Source organism: Dryobates pubescens, chromosome 2, assembly GCF_014839835.1.
Source record: "Dryobates pubescens isolate bDryPub1 chromosome 2, bDryPub1.pri, whole genome shotgun sequence".
Lineage (NCBI taxonomy): Eukaryota > Metazoa > Chordata > Aves > Piciformes > Picidae > Dryobates > Dryobates pubescens.
In genome coordinates, this window is record NC_071613.1 from 9,573,493 (window position 1) to 9,589,045 (window position 15,553).

Sequence of the window (15,553 nt, forward strand, 5' to 3'; positions counted from 1 at the left end):
ATTCCATAAATTGGAGTATGTGTATTCTAACGAGATTATCCACCTAAGGGCCTGGGGAGAGTTGCTGGTAGGATAAAGGAGGAGGGAAGATGCAGGCTGTAGCCTAGCTGCCATGTATTGTTGTTGTTTTAAAGGTCTTTTCCTGCAATGAAGTGAAAGAACATCCTCTTTTAATCACTGCTCAGTGCCTCTGGGCAATCGGTGCTTTCTGCCACCTGTAGATGTATTTTGATGCAGAATGAGTGGTCAGCATTGCTTTCGCTTTCATGTCGCGCTGCCTAGTTGACGCTGTTACGAATTGCGCCCTGTGGACCCTGGGCTTAGTGGTGAGATTGGGAATGTGGCATCGCTCGAGGCTTGCTATGCGTTTGGTCCCACATCACGAAATCACAGTGAGTTAGGGGTTGGAAGGGTAAAGGTCATGTGGTCCACCCCCCCTGCCAGAGCACCATCATCCAGGGCAGGTCACACAGGAACACAGCCAGGCAGGGTTTGAATGTCTCCAGAGAGGGAGACTCTGCAATTGCAGTGGGCAGTCTGCTCCAGGGTTCTGCCACCCTCCTAGTGTAAAAGGTTTTCCGTCTGTTCATGCGGAACCACCTCTGCTCCAGCCTGCGCCCGCTGCTGCCTGTCCTGTCAGTGCACGTCCTTGAGCGGAGCCTGGCTCGGCCTGCGGTCAGAGCCCTGCACATCTTTATCAACAGGAAAGAGGTCACCCTCAGACTCCTCTGCTCCCAGCTTGGGAGTCTCAGCTCCCCTAGTGTTTCCGCAGCAGGGACACGGTTCACCGCCTCTGGCATCTTTGCGGCTCCGTACCGGACTCTCTCGGGCAGGTCCCTGAAACGCGTTGTGGTGAAAGGCTGTTACCTGCTGTGGCGTTTTGAGATGCTGGGAGCCGGCTGCCTTTGTCCCCGGTGTTTGGCCAGCAGATGCTCCAGTACCGTCAGCTGTGATTCCTGCAATGTGGACACTGAGCTTTTCTAGGGAATGTACTGGAGAAAGGAAACCCTTTCGTGTCTTCCTCTCTGAGCTGCAATAGCCACCCAGTACTTGGCAGCAGTTTGCCTCTTCTTTTTTCTACTGAGGGAAATGGAAAGCGGGTTTTGTGTGTGACAAGGGTCTCACAAGGAGCAGCAGGAATTCCTGGCATCTCATGCATGTAAAGGTGAGGGTGGGCTTCAGCTGCAACCCTGTACATCTCCAGTAATTGAGAGTATCCTTTAAATGTGCCTTTAGAGGGAGGTTTCGGGTTCCTCTGTGGGTCCTCCCTTTTTTCAGCTAAGTGATTTTACACAGTGGGGGTGCAGACAGAGTGTAAATCTGAGGGGCTTTGTGAAATCTACTGGTCTCTGCTCGTGCTTTCTGCTTAACCACGTGTAATAGCCTTTCAAAGGCATTTTGAGAGAGGTTCCATGGCCAGACATGACAGCGGCAGGTTTTGACTCCGTATGATGTCACCCCACTGTGACTGCCGAGTGGAAACCGTGGTGATGCTTCAGCAATTATTCTGAGCAGGCCTTCCCCCCCCCTCCGCCTTTTTTTTCTCCCTGCATGTGTTATTATCAAAAAGTAATGCACTGGTAGCAAGATGGCAATTTGCCTTTTCAGCATCGGAGGATGTGCAACTCGGAGAGCTCCCAGCAGTATGTATGGGAGGGAAGGACAGTTTCGGGGACCTAGGTGTCACCCTGAGTGCCCGAGCGGAGGATGTCATTCTGCCACGGAGGTGGTCTGCTCCAGCTGGGATTGTAAAACTGGAAAGATTGCAATATTTGTGAAATAATCTGGAGTCGTAGCAAACATGAAATGCACGCATTACTTTGCTCCGGTGCTTTTTTGCAGGCTGTGTGGGGTCGGCTCTGGGGGAGTCGGACCGGACGATCTCTGGAGGACCTTTCCAACCTGTAGTGTTCTGTGATGCTGTGGTAATCCTTATCTCCTCTCTCCCTTAGAGTAATATCAAACACTGGCCTGCGCTTTTTACCTGCTCTCCAGCAGGTGCACTCCTTCCAGAAAGTTTTGCTGTAAGTATTAATGTCTGCTTGTTGCCTCTGTGAAACTCCCTTGGAATGTTGTCCTGCTCCCTCTGAATCTTTGCAGGCATAATTCCCCCTGTGTTTGTGCAGTAACCTCACTGAAGTGTTTTGGGTTGCAATTGTGTTGGCATTGAGGGTGGGGTGGGCCAAAAGATCCCAGTTCTTACTGGATCTACCTTCTGCTAAGCATTGTAGCTTCCTGGGCTGCATCAAGGGAACTGTAGTCAGCAGGGCAAGGGAGTTGATTTTCCCCATCTACTCTGAAATAGCCTGTCCAGTTTAGGAGCCTGTGTGACAGGAAGGATGTGGATATGCTGGAACACATCCAGAGAAGGGCCACGAGGATGATTGGAGGCTAGAGCCGTGCTGTGGCCTTCTAGTATCTGAGGGGGGCCTACAAGAAGGCTGGGGAGGGACCTTTTTAGAGTGTCAGGGAGTGCTGGGAGTGAGGAGGATGGAGCCAAACCCAAAGTGGGTAGATTCAGACTGGATGTCAGGAAGAACTTTTTCCCTGTCAGGGTGGGGAGACACTGGCACAGGTTGCCCAGGGAGGTGGTGGAAGCCTCATCCCTGGAGGTTTTGAAGGCCAGGCTGGAGGTGGCTGTGAGCAACCTGAGCTAGGAGCTGTCTGGGAGACTGGATGGGGTGCTGTATGCTGTGGTGTTATTGCTTAGGTGGTGTTGCATGATGGGTTGGACTTTATGATCCTGAAGGTCTCCTAAAACTGGATTTATTCTATTCTATTGTGGTCTAATGGATGGTGTCCCTGGCCATGACAGGGGGGTGTGTGTAATTTCAAGTTTGCTTGTAGGCGAAACCATTTTGTAATTGTATGATCATGTGAGGGACAATGCAATGTGTGAGGTAGTGTGTGGTCCTGCAAGGCTGACAGGAGTACCTGACCCAAATGAAAATGTATTTGCTGTGGTATTTTTGTTTTCAGAGATATTCAAGACAATATCAACATATGCACCATTGAACGAAATTCCTTCATGGGCCTGAGTGCTGAAAGTGTGATTCTGTAAGTGAGACACAGCAAATTCATTGCTTCTTCTCCTCCCTAGCTCATTTCTGTGCTGGAATAGGGGCAAGGGAACTGGGAGAATGGCACCAGTCAGACCTCCAAATCCAATTGGTGGGTTTACTCCGCCGCCGCATCTCTGAAATCTCTGCTTCCCGTTGTCCTGCCAGTGATACAGTACTGCTTGCCTGTTGCTTTTCCTCCATTGCGGTCTAGGCCCGCTCTGCGGTTCTCAAGCGCAGGACACAGCAAATTGAGTAATTGTCGGCGCTGAGGTTAAACACATTGTGCCCCCCCCCAACCAGTCTGCGTGATAGAAATTGTGCTCGAAGGGATAGCACCGCTCATCAGTATTTACAGGCAGCCACAGCTTGCAGAGATGTGTATTACTTGGGCGAAATGGGTGGAGATGCCCTGGGAACGTGGTGTGTTTGTACACGGTGCTGATGTGCACACAGCCGCTCCCCCTGCCTCGCAATGTAATTGCAAGCTGCATGGGCAGCTGACTGTACATTTGGCCTGGACGCTTGTGCGTGTCAAAGAATTATTTGCCTCCTTTGTTTTGTTTTTTTTTTTTTTTTTGTCCTTTTTCCTGTTGCTCTGTCTGAGCCTGAGCCAGCAGCGTGCCCAGGCGGCACGGAGGGCCAACGGTGTCCCGGCTCGTAGCGGGAACAGCGTGGCCTGCGGGAGTAGGGATGGAATTCCACCCCTGAACGTGGCGCTGGCCAGGCTGTGCCGCTGGCACCGTGTGGCATGGGGGCCTGAGCGACCCAGTTTCCCCGGGGGTGTCCCTGGCTGTGGCAGGGGTGGGGTGTGACTAGGCGATCTGTAAGGTCTCTTCCAACCCAAACTGTTCTGTGACTGCCTGAAAAGCCCATATGACCCTACTCTGGATTCCTGGCTCCATTGTCTGTGTCCAAAAGAGTGGGTGGAGTCAGAAGGAGGCTGCCTGAAGCGAAGGAAGTGTTAGTCCTAACAGAAGTTTGTATGGAGCTGTATGAGGGACTGGGATTGAAGTCAGATGTTAGGGTGGTGGGGTTTTTTTCCCCCCTTTTTTAGCACCTGAATGCAACTGGCCAGGTGACAGCACTGTAGAGTTTGGCAGCTTCGACTCGGGGTGTGAACTTGTAGCATCTCACGGCATTAGCGTCCTGTTTGGTGAGAGAGTGCAGTAGGTGCTAATACTGTGAATAAAGTCAGGTCTGTGAGCCTTGCAGCAATGAAGGGATAAGATCAATGTAATGTAATAATGGGTTTAAATGCTCTGAGCAGGGACCAGCGACTATGTTGTGAAATTCCATCATTTGAGGTGCCATTTATTGATTTCATTTGTATGTGATCGGTTTCCATGATTTGAGTTCAGAGATAGGGTTAGGGTTAGGGTTGGAGGAATAAGAACACAAGGTAATGGTTTTCCCCTCTCTCTCCCTATCGCAGGTGGCTGAATAAAAACGGGATTCGGGAAATTGAGAACCATGCCTTTAATGGAACCTACCTGGATGAGCTGTAACTATTGTTGTTGCTTACTGTCCTGCATATAAATGTGGTGGAGTGGATAAAGCTGGGGTGGTGTGTAATCTCAGATTGCCGTAGCCTAAAGATTGTTGTGTTTTCCAGAAATCTAAGTGATAATCACAACCTGGAAAAATTACCCGACGAGGTCTTCCACGGAGCCAATGGACCTGCGGTGCTGTAAGTGATAATCAGGGCACTAGTTTTGTCCTTATTGCCTCCCTTGAAAAGACCAGGGAAGAATGCAGGGATTTCAACATGTTGTAGGTCTTGGAGTTTGGGAGCAAATGGGGAACAAAACCGCAGTCTGGAAGCTGTAATTGAAATTTCTGTCTAGATCCTGGTTTTCACTTTGTCCTCGGGTTGTCCAGCAGTATTGGGAGCTGGAGGTTTGGGTCCAGATTCCCCTCCCTAGCTGACGAAGCTCAGAAGGAGGAGGTGTGCTCTGTGTTGTTTGGATTTCCAGAGTGTAATGCCACGAAGGGGGTTTTTCGGTTTGCCTAGGCAAAATCAGGAATGGGTGAGTGGGTCCTCAGTGCCTAAATCTGAAGTGCTACCCACTGGTCACCCGCCTCTGCATCTGTGAATCGCAGCATGGTAGGGCTTGGAAGGGAGTTCAGGGAGCGTCCAGTTCCATCTCCTCTGCCGCGGCTAGGGACACCTCACGCCGGAGCAGGTTGCCTGAACTTCTGCTTTCCTCATGCTTCCTGACCTTGGCTTGCACAATTAGGACTGTATCATCAAAGGGCATTTGCGTGTTTGGAAGTGTTTACTGTCGTGAACCTTTTTGGTTTTCCACTGTTTACATTTATTCACCCAGCAAGCCTCAGTATCCTGAGCCCTAATAACAATCAACACAGTACTAACAGGGTTTGTTCAGCTTGGCGAAGACTGCAGAAGAACCTTACAGCTGTCTTCCAATACCGGAGGGGAGCCTAGGGGAAGGTTGCGGTGGGACTTTTAAGGAGACAGGACAAGGGGCTGTGCAACAGGCTGCCTGGGAAGGCTGTGGATGCCTCCTCCCGGGGGGTGCTGACAGGCAGGTTGGATGAGGCTCCTGGGTCTTGGTGGGAGGTGGCCCTGCCTGTGTCAGGGAGGTTGGAGTAGATGATCTCTGGGGTCCCTTCTCACCTGAGCCACTCTACGCCTCTGTGATTCGATGAGTAGGGAAAACATCTATCTTGTGCCAGAGACCTGTGTGGTTGTCCAAAGGGTGGAGCCACCTCAGCCTCCTCTGCATCGTGGAGTTGCTTCAGGCCTTGCAAATGCAGGGGCTAAGGGAGGGCAGGGGCATTTTTGTTCAGGTCAGTTTTACTGTTGCTGTGAAGAGAAAGTGCTGCCGTGATCTGAGTGACGCGGTTTGTGGCTTTGTCAGGCAAAGGTAGGGACACGTTGCTGTGGCTGCTGCGCTCTGGAAGCATGGGGATGGGTTCCCCAGTGCCCTTTACTTGCAGATGGAACACCTGGGCTCCTTGTTCCATTTCCCCACCCGCACGGCAGGAGCAAAGAGTTCCCGCCTGCAGAATGTGCCTGCCACGGAAAGCCCAGATGGTGCTCTCCCTAACAGTCGTAGCTGCTGCTTCCATTGCTGTCTTTGATGGCCTGTGCCACACAATAATTGTGTGCTGCAGAAATACATCTGCCCTAACCTCCTGTGATCCTGCCTCTTTCTCTGCAGTGCTCTGAGCTCTGGCTTTTAAATGTCTGGCAATGTGAGTTTGTGTCCCTTGCAGTGTGGCCCATGGTCCCCATTTCTCTTTTCTTTCCTAATGAGTACCCAACCCTGATTAGTCCGACCTCTCCTCAGCTCTCGGCGACTCTGTGAGCCTCTCTCTCTGGGGTTGCGGCCCGGTCCGCAGCAGCATTGCCACCATGGGGCATCCGCGTAGCGTGTCTCTGTTCTGCCGTCATGAACATTTTGTTTGTGCTTTCACAGCATTCCCACTGTTGCATTGACTGGTTGTTTACCCAGCCCAGTAGCACAGGTTTGTGTTCCCTGCTAGCAGGGGGTTATTTGCCCTCCTGTATCCATAGCAATCAACAGTCGATTTATGATATCCCAGGTTGAGATGAAATGGGTCAGGTTTCTGGCAGGAACCCCTAATTTTTCCTTGGACCCTTTCAGTGCAGATTTCCCGCAGATCTCTTTTCAATCCCCGCTCTAGCTTGGACTGTCCAAACTGCGTACCCGCTGTCGTCCGGAAGTAAATGTGCCTTGTGCTGAGACTGTCCTGTGTTTTCCTACAGGGACATTTCAAGGACAAGGATTGGTCTTCTGCCGAGTCACGGATTGGAACTTATCAGGAGGCTAAGAGCGAGGTCTACATCCAATTTAAAGAAGCTTCCCGACCTAAGCAAATTTAGATCTTTGATCGAGGCCAACCTCACCTATCCCAGCCACTGCTGTGCGTTCGCAAACTGGAAAAGGCAAAAGTAAGTGAATCCATTTGGTTTTCTTTTTGCTGCCTCTCAGTGGTGGAAGGGTGAATGAGATAACCCTCTTGCCCAACCTGGATGGACCGAGATTATTTGTGGCGCAGGTGAGTCGACGGCTGGGAAGAAGCGTATGCCTACGCAGTGCCACGCAGTGAATGGTGTTGTTGCTGACTGTGTTCTAGCCCCAACCCATCACAGACCTGCCTGTCTTTTACCGCACCCTGTTCTCCTTGCTCAACCCGGTGGCACACTGCAGATGGCTACACAGCGTTCACAAGGGATAGGTGAGGAAGATGAGGCGGTGGCCCAGCCCTGGATGACAGGGAGCATCTGTGTTGGATTGAGGTGGAGGATAGAGAGGACAGAGTGGAGTGGTTATGGGTACGAATCAGGGCAAAAGCAAATCAGGAAGGTATCCTGGTGGGAGTCGGGTCCACACCACCCAGTCAGGTGGAAGACACAGCTGTAATAATCTGTAGGCATCTCGCAGTCTCACAATTGGTGGCCCCTGTCCTTGCAGGGGATTTTGACTATCTGATGCAAAGCACAGCAAAGAGGGAGCAGCCTGGCAGGGTCCTGGGGAGCGTGGAGGAGAAATTCCTGATGCAGCCGGTGACAGAGCCAGCTAGGGGAGGTGCCTTGCTGACCTGCTGTTAGTGAATGGAGAGGAACTGGTGGGATACCTAATGGTCAGGGGCTGTCCTGGGCACGGTGGTCAGCAGTGCGCAGCTGCCAGAGAAGAGAGAGGTCCGTAGATTGGCCACCTGGGACTTCAGCAGGCAGACCTTAGCCTGGTCACCGCTGGTGGACTGAGTCCCTTGGGAGGCAGTCCTCAGGGGTCTGGCACTGCTCAGGAGGCAACTCCTGAAGGCACAGAACGGGCTGTTGCCGTGCACCAAAAAAGCAGTCTGCAGGGAAGAAGGGGCCTGGCTGTGCGGAGAGGTTTGGTTGCTGCTTGTGCAGAAAGGGAAAGCCTGCTGTCATTGGGAGAAAGGCTTATGACAATCCTGCGGTCCTCCTGAGCGGTCTGGCCCATGCCGGGGCAAATGTGGAAGGGCCAGAGCTCTACTGGAAATGGACGTGGTTGCCGCTGTGACGGCGAGGAGGAAATGCCTCCGTAAACATATCTATAACAGGAGGAGGACTGAGGAGAAAGGGATGGAACCTAGTCATGGTGGCCACAGAAAAGGTAAGCTGCTTGCAGAGAACAAGCTCTGTGCAGTATGTTGAGCTCCCTTTGCAGTTTTCTGTGACTGGGAAATAATATCTGTGAGGTGCAGCAAGGGCAAAGGTTGGATGGGGAACCCTGCAGCCCAACATAACCCATTGTGCACCCCAGCAAGCCTTTGGCTTGGTTTGATGTAAAGATCACTGTCACTCTGGCAGGCTGACAGTGATCCGGCTTGACCCTTACGTCTGAGCACGGGGGTGTGGAGGAGCTGTCGCTGGAAATCCTGCTCTTTTGGGAAAATCTTGGGGCAGCAGCAGGAGTTGTGTTTGGACTTTGTTTTCTCAGAAGATGGTGTCAGTTGCTCGCAAGTCAGTGGATGCCTCTTCTCAGCATGGACAGCTGGGTTAATGCAGGGCGTAATGCAGAAACCAGGCCAGTACTATGTCCTCTGCTGAGCGTGTTCCTCAGCAGACAGGATCCTGCTGTCACCACATCTGGATGATGCGCAGAAAATAGCTGACCGCACGTGCAAAGGCAGCGTTTGGGTGGAGGGTGGAGGGGGTCTCCAAGCACGCTGCTAATCTTACTGGTTTTTATTAGGGTTGTCCTTTCTCTAGTTTATTCTGCAGAGGGTTGTCACGGGCAAAGCGGGGTTGAACTGTGACAGAAGGTTACCCAAAGGAACAATGCAGGTGGTGCATCATGGCACCTGCCAAGGGCTTGCAGCGATAGAAAGATTTCCTTCCCAGGCTCTGCTCCCTTCCCTGGTATCCTAACCCTCACCCTCCTCCATCTCTGGTCTGAGGAGCGTGGGCAGACACAGGCACAGGTTGGCCAGGGGAGGTTGTGGCTGTCCCCTCCCTGGAGGAGTCAAAGGCCAGGTTGGATGAGGCTCAGAGCAACAAGGGCTGCTGGGAGGGGTCTCTGTCCACGGGAGGGGGTTGGAACTGGATGGTCCAGAAGGTCCCTGATGACCCAACCCATTTTCTGAATCTATGACTCTGCAAAGGAAGCAAGGACCTCAGACTTGCCAAAAAAGTCTGTTTGGTTTGGTTTTTTTTTTTGGTTTTTCTTCTCTGAATGCACTGCAGCACCCTAATGGCAAAGCCTCTAGGAAAAGTAGCAGGTAAGTGCTCAGTACTGTAAGTCAGGACCAGAGGGAAGGATGGCCCTCCTGTGCCATGGGAATGTGCCATTTCAGCTGGTCCCAGTAGAGCTAACTGGCCAGGCAATGAGTCACCACCCACCCCCAGAGCAAAGGGAGTGGCTGGCTCAGGGGGACTCTGGTCTTACTGCGGTGCACTGGCTCTGTTCTGTGCAACCGTGGCAAAAATTATGGCTGTCATCCAATATGGCCTTGGCCAGCACTCAGGAAGCACCCTGTGTAATAGGAACAGTGTCTTTCCTGCAGGAAAGAGTGGTCAGGCAGCCCAGGGAGGCAGTGGAGGCACCATCCCCACAGGAGTTTGAGAATGTATGGCCATGGCACCTAGGACCCTGGGCTGGGGTGAGACTCAATGACCCTAGAGGTCTTTTTTGAAACGGGAACAATTGTGGAAATCTGTGACTTCCAGAATGCAATTGTGGTAACCAGAAATATGTATTAAGTGGCCTGGCCCAGCAGTCTGATGAGACCGAGCTGCAGACAGTGCCTCCATCGCCTGGGAAAAGGTTGGTGTGGAAGTCATCATTGACAAACGGGCAGATGAAGCACTTCCCTCCGTTCATTTCCAGTAGCCTCCCGTGCCCTCGAGTGCCCGCTAGCACCGCAAACTGAGGGACTTCACCGACAGTTGTGTAGCTCACAGGGGAATGTAGCCTTCCGAGGGGCGATACCACGAGACACAGTGATCGGGGATGCTGGACCCCTTGCTCATCCTTATGCCAGCAGAAGTCAGGGGATCTAAATGCAAGGCCTTGATATTGCTGGTGTGACCCTCAGTGTGCACGTCTGACCCTGCAGAAAATCAGTTTTCTGCCTCACTCGACAGGCAAGATAAAAAATATTGATAGTAGCAGAGGATGTGCAGCACCTCATGGAGCATGTGCAGCACCTCATGGAACATGTCCATCACCCTCCTCTTTTCTGGCCAGACCTTGTAGACTGCAATGAAGGGCCAGCAGGAAACTCCTTTTTTGGAAGGTACATGGAGCATGTGAGCCAAGGAGTCAAAGTAGGTGAGGGAGAAGAATTCACCCTTATAAGATGCTGCCAATTGTTTCCAGGTTTCCACCTGGCTTGCCCTAGAAAGGCCTTCCTTCTGCTGCAAGCCAGGGTGAAAGGTAGGACCTCTGTTACTTCCCTGTGTCGTTGCACAGATAGTCTCTGTGGGCTGTAGGCGACAGGTAGGGAACTAACCATCCTAGGATGTGTGGCAAGCCCAACATGGTCCACCTCTGCTTATCTCAGATTACATCTGGGTTCATGGTATGCAAAGCTGCAGGTGCCGGTTTGTGAGACAGGAATCCTTGCGGGTGGTCTGGGAGGAGCAGCTGTCAAAATGTGCCAATCTACTCCCTGAGGATGTACCTTGCTACTGCCTCGTGTGATGATGCCAATTGTCTTTCCATCGTCTGAGGCAAACTACTCATTTCTACTGCTTGTCTAGGTGTGGGGAAGTACGGTCTAAGAAGTAAATCCAAATGCCAAACTATCCCACAACGTAGCCCTTTTACCCTCCACAGCAGAGTTCTGTCTTTCAGCAGCAAAGACAGAACCCTTTTCCTGTGTGTAAACGTTCCAACCTTCTGTAAACAGTTTTGTGATAGAATGGAAAGCAAATACTGCCCGTGAGGAAGTGAGGAAAGGTCAGCAGGGTCCACTGTGGTGTACTGTGGCTCGGTGGGGTTCGGTTAGGGCCGGTGCAGGTAGGTTAGGATGCTGTGGGAGAGTATGTGCACTTTGTCATGGCACAGTTGGGTGACTGTGCCATGGTGCACTGTAGACAATTTAGGGGCAATACTGAGGCCCAGATAGGATTAGTATGAGTGGAGGGGCTCCTGTGGGCACAGGTGAACCGAGTCATTCCTCAACATTCTGTCCACTGTCAGAATTCATCATCACATGTTTCCCTCAGGTAAGAGTCAGCGTATCAATGACTGAGCAGGTGAGAAAATCACTGGAAAATAGGGATGTTTCTCACAGGCTGCAGTACGCAGGAGAGCCACGGCAGGGTGATGGTTAGCGAGGTGGCATCATGCTTTGGTTTCCCTTCCTGTGTGTGATGTTTCCAAGTACTTCACACTCTGTGCACATTTCTCTGGAGCTGGGAATTCATGTAGTATTTTCAGGGCCCAGGCAGACTGTGATTTATAATCAGCTAGGCAGGAGTTCTGAGCTGCTGGCAGCAGAGGGAGGACTTTGTGGTTGTTGTATACCTCCTGTCTTGTCTCTGTTTCCAAGTTTCCTTCTTTTACAATTTCAGCTCCGAGGTGCATCCCATATGTAGCATATCGCAGGTGAGGCGAGACCTCAGCGAGCAGCCTGGGAATAAGCTGCACAGACAGGTTGTAGCCAAGGATGACCTCTCCAACTACAGCCCGGGATCTGACCCGGCGGAGAACGATTTGGACTATGGCTTATGTGGCGAGGTAGTCAATGTGGCTTGCTCGCCCAAGCCAGACGCTTTCAATCCCTGCGAGGACATCATGGGGTACACCATCCTGAGAGTCCTGATATGGTTTATCAGCATTTTAGCTGTCACGGGGAACGTCATTGTCCTCATTGTTATAATTGGCAGCCAGTTCAAACTCACCGTGCCTCGCTTCCTGATGTGCAACCTAGCTCTGGCAGACCTCTGCATAGGCATCTACCTGTTGTTCATTGCCTCTGTTGACATCCAGACCAGGGGTCAGTATTACAACTACGCCATAGAGTGGCAAACTGGGGCAGGGTGCAATGTGGCAGGGTTTTTCACGGTGTTTGCGAGCGAGCTCTCCGTCTACACCCTGACCGCAATCACCCTGGAGAGGTGGCACACCATCACCTACGCCATGCGGCTGGACCGCAAGGTCCGCCTCCGGCACGCCACCCTTGTCATGGGCGTTGGCTGGGGGTTGGCGTTTGCGGCAGCACTTTTGCCCATCCTTGGAGTCAGCAGCTATGCCAAGGTCAGCATCTGTTTGCCCATGGACATAGAGACGCCGTTCGCTCAGACTTACGTGCTCTTTCTGCTGGTGCTCAACGTGCTGGCCTTTGTGACCATCTGCGCCTGCTACCTCTGCATCTACCTCACCGTGAGAAACCCCGACGTGGTCGCCTCCAACAGTGACACCAAGATCGCCAAGCGCATGGCTGTGCTCATCTTCACGGATTTCCTCTGCATGGCTCCCATCTCTTTCTTTGCGATATCAGCCTCATTGAGGGTGCCTCTCATCACGGTGTCCAAATCCAAGATCCTGCTGGTTCTCTTCTACCCCATCAATTCCTGCGCTAACCCTTTCCTCTATGCCATCTTCACCAAGACTTTCCGCAGGGACTTCTTCATCCTGCTGAGCAGGTTTGGTTGCTGTGAAAGGCAGGCCCAGAGGTACAGAACAGAGACCTCCTCATCCGCTCACCATTTCCACACGAGAAACGGCCACGGCCCTCCCGCCCCCAAAATCAGCGAGGGTGCTATGTATGCCTTGGTTCCTTTGAATCACCTGACCTGAACTGCACGCATGAACTAGGGTCTGCGGCAGTGTGGGACTCAGTCTCAGCTGTCAACCTGAACACTGAGTGCAGCCTGCGATTATAAATGTAAAGAAATATGGGAACACAGAAATGGGACCTGGGTTTTGACTGTGCTGGAAGCGGTTTGGTGTGGTTTTGGCCAGGGACACTGTCCTGCACATAGGGATGCCTCTAAGCCTTGCCACTGTGAGAGAGATTTGCATGACGCGTTAGGGGTATGCACACAATGTAAAAGATCTCTGTGCAATCACAGTTTCGGAGGGCAAGTCACTCCACATCTCACACCCCTCATCAACCCTTCCTGTGCGTCCCATGTTAGGTGTCTGGCCAGAATAGAGAGGGGCGAATAAAGCCTGGGCTCTTGTTGTGGTGTTTTCTTTCCGCCTCACAGTTGTGCTGCATGACATTATGAATCTTTGGAGCCCTTGGGGTGAAATGCAATGCACTTGGAATCCTGCCTGCATGTCACTCCTGCAATTGCAGCTGGAATTCTGTCCATAATTTCCCCTGTCATCAGCCTCACATTTCAGCATCTCACCCCGTAGGGAAAAACTGCAAGAGATGATTGGTCATTGCAGTCAGGGAAGGAAGTATCAGCTCCTTACTGCATAATGCAGGGCAGATCAAAGATTGTGTGGAGTACTGCCATTCCCTCCTCCCAAACACACCAATGACATTCCCTGCAAGCTCTAGGAGAAACACACATGACCCAGGGCGGGGGGGGGGGGGAAGGGGACAGTTGTGGGAAGCTCCTCTGACTATCCAGAGGAATTGTTGCTTCCAAAATGCCTGAGGTATGTGCAGCCACTGAAATCCATCCCAACAGAAGTACCGGGACACATGCCTGTGCAGAGTACCCCAGGAGCTGCCCCAGCCCCACGCCCCCAGGCAGGAAGGTCAGACCTGACAGCACATTTCTGTGACACAGAACATGGGAGGGTGGAAGGGACCTCCAATGATGCTTCCAACCCTGTCTGTACTGCACTAGTGAGGAAAGGAATGTAGCCCTATGTCACTAACAGGGGGATAGGGGTTCTCAATTCACCCACCACTCCTCTGGGTGCAATCCAGACCTCACAGGCAGAGCTGTGCTCTGCACTATAGCTACTCACTCACCTGTAAAAGCCCTGTGGCCACCAGGCTGACAGAGCCCTCATGGGCAGCTGTGTTGCAACCTCACGTGCCCCTGAAACATCTCCAGGGAAAGGGCCCTGGGCAAACTGTTGCACCGTGCCACCACCCTCATAGTGGTTGCAGATGAGAGCAGATGTGCACTGCATGTCAGGAATAGGGGTGTGCACTGTCTCCCATCCTGTCACTGCAGGCCTGTAGAAGCAGTGCCTCTGCAGCTGCTGTGCACACCCCACACACACCCCCCACACACCCCCCCGGGTCAAGAAAGCTGCTAGTAAGGCTTCCCAGAGCCTTTGGCAGGCTGAACAACCCCTGCTCCCTCAGCCTGTTCTTGCAGGAGAGATGCTGCAGCCTCCTCATGGCCCTCCTGTGGACTCAGGCAGGCTGGTCCCTGCCCTTCCTGTGGTGAGGGTTCCATAGCTGCACACCACACGCCCACTGAGCTCTCACCAGAGCACAGTGGCAGAATCCCCTCTCTCCACCTCCTGGCCAGGCTGCCTGGGCCGCAGCCCAGGCGGCCGCTGGCCCTCTGGGCTGCAAGTGCCCATTAGCACCCCAATGTGCCCCCTCTGACCCACCAGCACAACTGTGTCCTGCTCTGTAGAGCTGCTCACCATCTCATCACCCACCAAGCCTCAATGGTGCACAGGGATTGTTCCAACTGACATGCAGGACTGTGGGCTTGGCCTAGTTGAACTGCATGAGAACCTCATGAGCCTCAGCTGGTCCCACTTCTGCAGGTTGTTCAGGTCACTGTGCACACACATGCTGTGTGTGGACATGCAGAGGCAGGAGTGGCCACAGAGAACAAGGAAACTGGGTCCCAGCTCCGCCTCCCAGGACAAACCTCGCAGTTCCACCTTGGGCCATGAAGCCCACCTGGTTGGGGACACTACTGTAATACCTGCTCACCTTCCTCCACACCTACATGTGGCCCCAGCATATGAGTGCCCACTGAGCCCTTTAGGGGCCATCACTAGGGGAACCATCCAGGCAGAGAGGATGCCCATCATCAGCCTCTCAGAGGTGACCAATGGAGCCACTTCAGCAATGCAGCTTGGAAATGGCATGAGAAAATCTACCACTGTAGCTAATGGAGCAGCTGGGGAAAAGCATCCATAACAGAGAGGGACAAAACCCCAACCACACAAACCCCTCGACACAGCAGCGACAAGTAGCCATTTCCCTCATGATCTTGCCAGGGGGGTTACACACACATGCTAGGCAGGTGTTGCTCATTAAAGGGGCAGGCCTGCATTTCAGATGGTTAGGAATGCTGCATGAGGCTTAGCATCCCATTCAGCCAGTCCTCATGTAATTTGCCCACATGTGTTTCTTTCAGGGTCCCTGCTAATCATTCCGCCAATGACACGGCAGGTCACCTGCCAGTCACTTCATGCAGCTTCCTATCAGGAAAGAGTTATTCAGGCAGGATAAATTGTTCCACACAGGGAGGAGGATTGGTGAATGAACCACAGGAAAAGACAGACAGGAAGGGAAAAGGTGGATCCCACTCCCATGGTCAGGTCAGCACTGGCATACTCACGTGGGCAAAGGGAGCCCATATG

At 52.5% G+C, this 15,553-nt stretch overlaps 1 protein-coding gene across 1 annotated transcript in view; it reads left to right on the forward strand.

The window, feature by feature from the left end:
• Window positions 1-12,829, forward strand: part of FSHR (follicle stimulating hormone receptor) — an 84,088-nt gene extending 71,259 nt beyond the window's left edge. The window contains exons 5-10 of the mRNA XM_009900097.2: window positions 1,953-2,024; window positions 2,980-3,057; window positions 4,495-4,563; window positions 4,675-4,749; window positions 6,817-7,002; window positions 11,602-12,829. Of these exons, the coding sequence (XP_009898399.2) occupies window positions 1,953-2,024; window positions 2,980-3,057; window positions 4,495-4,563; window positions 4,675-4,749; window positions 6,817-7,002; window positions 11,602-12,829 (1,708 nt within the window). The remainder of the gene's footprint in view (window positions 1-1,952; window positions 2,025-2,979; window positions 3,058-4,494; window positions 4,564-4,674; window positions 4,750-6,816; window positions 7,003-11,601) is intronic.
• Window positions 12,830-15,553: the final 2,724 nt, after the last annotated feature.